This window comes from Oreochromis niloticus, linkage group LG12 (assembly GCF_001858045.2).
Source record: "Oreochromis niloticus isolate F11D_XX linkage group LG12, O_niloticus_UMD_NMBU, whole genome shotgun sequence".
In the NCBI taxonomy this organism is placed as follows: Eukaryota; Metazoa; Chordata; class Actinopteri; order Cichliformes; family Cichlidae; genus Oreochromis; species Oreochromis niloticus.
This window is the reverse complement of record NC_031977.2, coordinates 31,228,649-31,234,648: the sequence shown is the minus strand read 5'-3', so window position 1 is coordinate 31,234,648 and position 6,000 is coordinate 31,228,649. Positions and strand designations below refer to the sequence as shown.

The window sequence follows — 6,000 nt, the reverse complement described above, 5'->3', positions numbered from 1 at the left end:
CACAATGAGACTTCTTCCCTGGCTCTGTCAGTCCCTGCATCCTTAAATGTCTCCAGTTGTCTGAGTTCTCTCTGACTGTCTCCTTGGTGCATTTAAACCCCTGTTCCTCCCTGTCCTCATCGTCTGTTGTCTTAGTCTCCGTTATCAGTCATCATAATTTTACCCTCTCTGTGCAAGTCTGCAAATTTCTTTATTAAATCATAAGATTCTTAAATTCATCAAGTCTCTCTGTGCCTGGGTCCTCCTCACAAAACATGACATCACTGTTTTGTGCATTTTAACATTTTAAATTTAATCCCCACATTTGTGAAAGAAAAGCAAAACACTTTTTTGAAAAGTTTGTAACAAAGCCATTAAATCTCATAAAGGTTATTTAAATGCTGCAAAAGAAGAATGGATTGGAATAAAAAAAAAAACATATCCTAACCCTTAATTACTGCGGGAGAATAATGCATGATGCTCATAGTGAGTAAAAAGTAAACTGAGTGCATTTTTGGACAAGGTTTCACTTTTATTGTGTATGCATAATATAATACAGATACATAAAAATACACTCCAAAAATAGGAGAGTCCTGTACAAATGTACAAAATATTAATAACAAAATTATAAAAAAATAGAGGCAACTTTGCCTAGGGTACAATGTATACAATGTACAAAAAGATCTTTACTGCAGATACTACTATGGCTCTGCAGATTTTTTCTTTTATTTTAACCTATGTCGGCTCACCTTTAGGTTGGCAAATCTGTCTATCACTTTTGGTGGTCAACTCTCTCAAGCAGTTTAACAGTTTCTGTTGTGCCTGTCACTATTCCCTGTCTGTTTCCTTACCTGGTTCTTCCTGACCTTGTACTTTCTCCTCATGTCCCCCTCTTTCCTCTCTCCCTCTTTGTACTGACAATCATACACAAATAGATTGTATTCAATTAGATGAAAAAATTACATTAATATGAAAAAAATACTATTAAGATCACTAATAAAAAAGTCCTCAGTGTACTTTGAACCAAAAGGCAAATAACCAAACCACATGTACATCTAATAAAAGATATAAATATTGAAACACTGATCCAACATTATTCTTGATTGATGGATCATTTGATCTTACACTTTTACCTGAATGTAGCTCCTGTTTTTGAAAAAACTTCCTCATATCCATTATGAACCTGGCTGTCTCTCTGTACACAAACACACACACACAGACAACAAGAGTTATAAGGTTAATGGGCATCCAGTCAGTTAGCTAGTTAGTACCTTGGGTTCAATACCGGCACATATAACAAAATAACCAGCTTCTCTCATTCCATTTCAAACAGGACAGTGGTAACAACATTAGCTACGGACAATTTTAAGTTTTAGATTTTAAATAGGCTATATAAATTTCAATGGGGCGGTCAAATGTCGCTGATTTTACTACAGAGCAGGACGGATTGTAGGGTAGCAAACATCGTCGGAAAACACGTTTTCAACACTGCAGGTTACCTGGGTGTAATGTTTTTCAGCTAAAAAGAAACATGGTCTGACTCCTACCTAACTATATAAAGAGTAACTGAAGGTAAAATGCAGCTAATATGTCCTGTTTTAAGCCAGGCACTCAGACCTCCGCTCTGCTGTGTCTCAGCCACCATCGCTCTGGCAGAAAGGGCGCTAGAGCCAGAGTAGGGGAGAGGCGAGCTGGAACAAACCATTTTGGGGGGGTGTGGGATACTTTTGTTGTTAAAATATTACGTCTCAACCAAGTACTGTATGGTTTTTATATTTTTAGTAGTGTGTCACACAAACAGCAAATATTGTCAAAAAAGTAAGAAATCTTTGGAGGTGCTTTGATTCATTTTGGGGGTGCTTCAGATTCATTTTGCTTCAGCACCCCCAAAATGGGCTAAAAACACCCCTGCATTGAAGTAAAAATCAAAGGTAAGATCTATTTTCATTCACTGAAACACTGTGAGTGAAAGTGAAGTTTAAAAAACAAATTCAAAATCTGACTATAAAACATCAGAAGATCCACAAATCTTCAAACTGTGAGAGATGTCTGCTGCTGATTAAAGTTAAAAATAACACAAGAAAGAACATTTTTAATCTAATCAATCAAGTGTAGTTACACTGATGAGACACAGTTTCAGAACTTAGAAGTCAATTCTTTGAATTTGGAAAATTCAAAGAACATTTTAAAGTAAACGTGTTACTTTAAAATGTTATTTAACTGAAAACAAGACGCTGATAATCTGAACAATTAAGATCTTTAGTTGTAAAGTTGGCTCTTGCTGATGTTCAATCATTAATCCTTCTTTTAAGAAGTGTCACAGTTTACTGTTCGCACTCAACAACTTTGGGGCAGAGATAGCTCAGTAGGTAGTGTACTTCTGAGCAAGGTGCCGTCCCTCTACACTGCTCCCCGGTGCGCCTGCTTAGTGGCTGCTCACTGCTTCACTGAGTGAATGGGTCAAATGCAGAGATAGAAATTTCCCCACGGGGATCAATAAAGTATACATTATTATTAAAAGCAAAGAAATCATCATCATTCAGATTTTAAAATTATCAAAATATTTACATGAACAACATGAGAAATATTCTAAAAATATTCATTTAAAAGCTAAAGTTTCTTACAGAAAATCGAGTGGGTCACAAGATTTTCACATGAAAACGTTGTGTTGGTTTCATTAAATTGCTAATAGTTCCATTAATTAAAAAAAATAAAATAAAACCTGATAATGAAGTTCGACAGTTGATTAATAATTTCCCTAAAGTTAAGCTGCTGGACTGAAAAAAAGCCAAGCAAAAAAATACGAATAACTTTACTATCAAATGTCAGTCTGACAGATTTTGATATCAGAGGTTGTTGCATCTCCTGCCTTTACAACAGTGAAATATGGGAAGAGTTTCTCAGTGAAAGTGTCTCTGTAAGTGTAGATGTGAGTCATGTCTTTAGGGTCATAGAAGGACACCTCCCCCCTGTCATAATCCAGCTGGACTCTGATCCTCTGGAGACTCTTCTTCAGTGTCACAGTCTGATCAGCACCATTAGTGTATTTTCCACTGTGATGTAATAAACACCATACTCCACATTTTGATGAAGCAAAACGCTCTCCCCTCCTGTCAGCTGACTCTTTAACTAAACCCACATTCCAGCGAGGATGGTCTCCCACCTCCACCTCCCAGCTGTGTTTCCCTGAGCTGAAGCCCTCAGAGCCAAAAACAGTGGCATACTTTGTGTTTCTCTCTGGATTATCAGGAAGCTGTTGCTTTGTGTCTCCACATCTCACACTGGTCAGATCATGAGACAGATAGAGCCAGCAGTTTGCAGTGTTTGGGTCCAGAATGAGAGGACTGAAGTGGACCTTCTCCTTCATCTTCTCCCACACTCTGAAGGACAGGTTGCCCAGGTGTTTGGCCACATCTATCAGTGCTCCTGAGACCAGCTGTGGATCTGACACTGAGCTCTGGGCTCTGGCTCTGCTCTGAGTGTCTTTATAACTGCTGAGGAATGGCACGCTGTGTTTCTGCAGCTCTTCTTCAACAGCAGAGATGCTGTCTGACAGAGAGGAGATCTGCTCCTCAATCATCTTCATCTCTCTGCTGATAGTCCTCCCCTTCTGCTCCTCTTCCTCCCTCAGAGCTGCCAGTCTGGACTCCTCTTCCTCTTTCAGGAACTGCTGGAGCTTGTTGAACTCTGCTCTGATCTGCCTCTCTGTGGACAACAGCTGCTTCTTGGAGTGTTGAATCACGTCATTGTATGTTTCCTCCACTTGTTTGTATTTGTTCCTCTTGTCCTGCAGAGACTTTAAGTCAGATTTCAGCTGCTCCTTCAGGTCACTGACTGCTTCTTCTACAGGAACCACTTTGTGACTCTGGTGGAGAGAAAAGTCACACACAGGACACACAGCTCTCTGCTCGTCCACACAGAACAGTTTAGGCTCTTCTTCATGTTTACTGCACATCACTGTTAATTTCTTTTCTGCTTTTTGTCTCTCAAATGATCCAGTTTTCTGTCTCCCGGCAAATGAATCAGCAAGTTCTTTCAGGTTAAAGTTCACATCTGGATCATCCTTTGAAGATTTTCTTTTACAAATGGGACAGTTTTTGTTTTTAGTTCGTTCCCAGAATTTCTGCAGGCAGCTTGAACAGAAGCTGTGGTTGCAGCTCAGAGACACAGGATCTCTGAAAGTCTCTGAACACACATGGCAGCTCAGGATTTTTTTAAACAGAGCTCTCTCCGCCATTTGATTGTTAAGTATTTTTAACTCACCAAATAGGTGTCTTTTGAATTTTCTGATAAAAATCCTCCAAATGTGTGTTCTTTCAGCAGAGATCCGACTCCCTGTAATGGCGTCTCAGCTCAGTTCAAAAGTGTCGAAGTTTACTTTCATTTTCATGGCTCACAGTCACGTGTTAAACTGAAACGAGCTCATAATATTTTTATCCGCCAGAGGGCGCTGTCTGTGTCATTTAGATAGTTTTCAGTTAAAACAACACAAACGCGAAAAAAATCTTGACCTCTCCATTAAAAACAAAAGAAAAACTATGGCATGTTTGTTAATACAGAGATACACATGTTAATGTGATCTCTGGTCTCCCACTCAGAGACACAGGTCTCCGAGTGTCCAGCATTCAGATGTAGTGCAGGGCGATATGGCCAAAAATATTCATCACGATATGCATTTGAAAATTTGCGATAACGATATAACTAACGATATAATTGACACTAGACAAAATACTTTACAACTCCACAACTTTATTAGTGCAAAAAAACCCATCAATGTATTTCCACTTAAACAAGCAGCTGTTTATGTGAATTAAAGTTATATAAAAATTTAACAGTGCACATGCAAATTCCTTGCTGACAGTTTAACCAAAAGGCATTTCCAGTGGAAATTGGCCGACATATCCTCATGTATAATATCCACAAAACTTAAAAAGAGGTTAAACACACACAATACGGTAATATTATGTTGAAGCACAGTAAGTATCACTCTACGAGGCTCCTGCCGTAATGCTCCGACCAGTGGCGGTCCTAGCCTGTTTGGCGCCCTGGGCGAACACTCTCTCTGGCGCCCCCACCACCACCACCACCACCACACACACACACACACACACACACACACACACACAAAACATGTTAAGGATTGTACATTAACATAAAACTGTTGTCCACACACACATATGAAGAGAGAGAGAGAGTATGCATAGTATGCAAACGGCTACCAAACAGCCATCATAATTCGTCATACAATGAGAACAGGACAAATCAACAATTGACAATGACTAATTGATATTAAAATCTGTAACATAATGTATTGTTTGGAGTTTAGTCTGTTACTGTTACTATTTTTACCATTTCTTCTTGGAGCAACTGTAACCCACATTGTTTCCTTAGGGATTAATAAAGTATTCTGATTCTGATTGTTTCAGGATGACCTGCCATTATCCAATGACACATCTGGTTACCTGTATCATTTGCTCGTTTCTCCTCCTCTTCTTTTCTCTTTTTTCTAAACTGAGCACCTATTGGCTTTGAACTTTTCTTGTCCATCTTCCATTGGTTTTAATGTTGCACTCCAGTATGAACACCCATCCCTCAACCAGAGGATCACCACAACATAACCTAACAGACCTACACCTTAGTTCACAGATTCACTTTGTCTAGGGTGCATTTCTGAGATTTCACACAACCCAGGATTCAAATCATGAATACATAATGAGCTTGGATTTACAACATTATGAATGAAATGTGCTCTATTTGGAAGCAGCAGGTCTCCCTCCCCTTTCGACGGGTTGTGTGAGACTTTAAATCCTCAAACTGTAAATTGTAAATTTTAAATTGTTATTGATCCCTTTACCCCGAGTCCTAAAGTGTATATTTATTTTCTTACTCTACTATATTTATTGTTCGTTTACTTGCACTGCTGTAACTGGAGCCTCGTCGTCTCGTCTCTCTATATACTGGACTGTATGTAACGGAGATGACAATAAAGTTTACTTTGACTTCAGCAGCGAGCAGGCGCAC

At 39.0% G+C, this 6,000-nt stretch overlaps 1 protein-coding gene across 1 annotated transcript; it reads right to left on the bottom strand.

Annotated features, from left to right (window-relative positions):
* Window positions 1-2,782: 2,782 nt before the first annotated feature.
* On the bottom strand, window positions 2,783-4,308 carry LOC100705318 (nuclear factor 7, brain). The gene has a single exon (XM_019365500.2). The coding sequence runs from the start codon at window positions 4,214-4,216 to the stop codon at window positions 2,798-2,800; it is 1,419 nt and encodes a 472-aa protein (XP_019221045.1). The 5' UTR covers window positions 4,217-4,308; the 3' UTR covers window positions 2,783-2,797.
* Window positions 4,309-6,000: the final 1,692 nt, after the last annotated feature.

Coding starts and splice junctions, on each gene's coding strand:
- LOC100705318 (XM_019365500.2), bottom strand. CDS start 4,216: ATGGCGGAGAGAGCTCTGTTTAAAAAAATCCTGAGCTGCCATGTGTGT.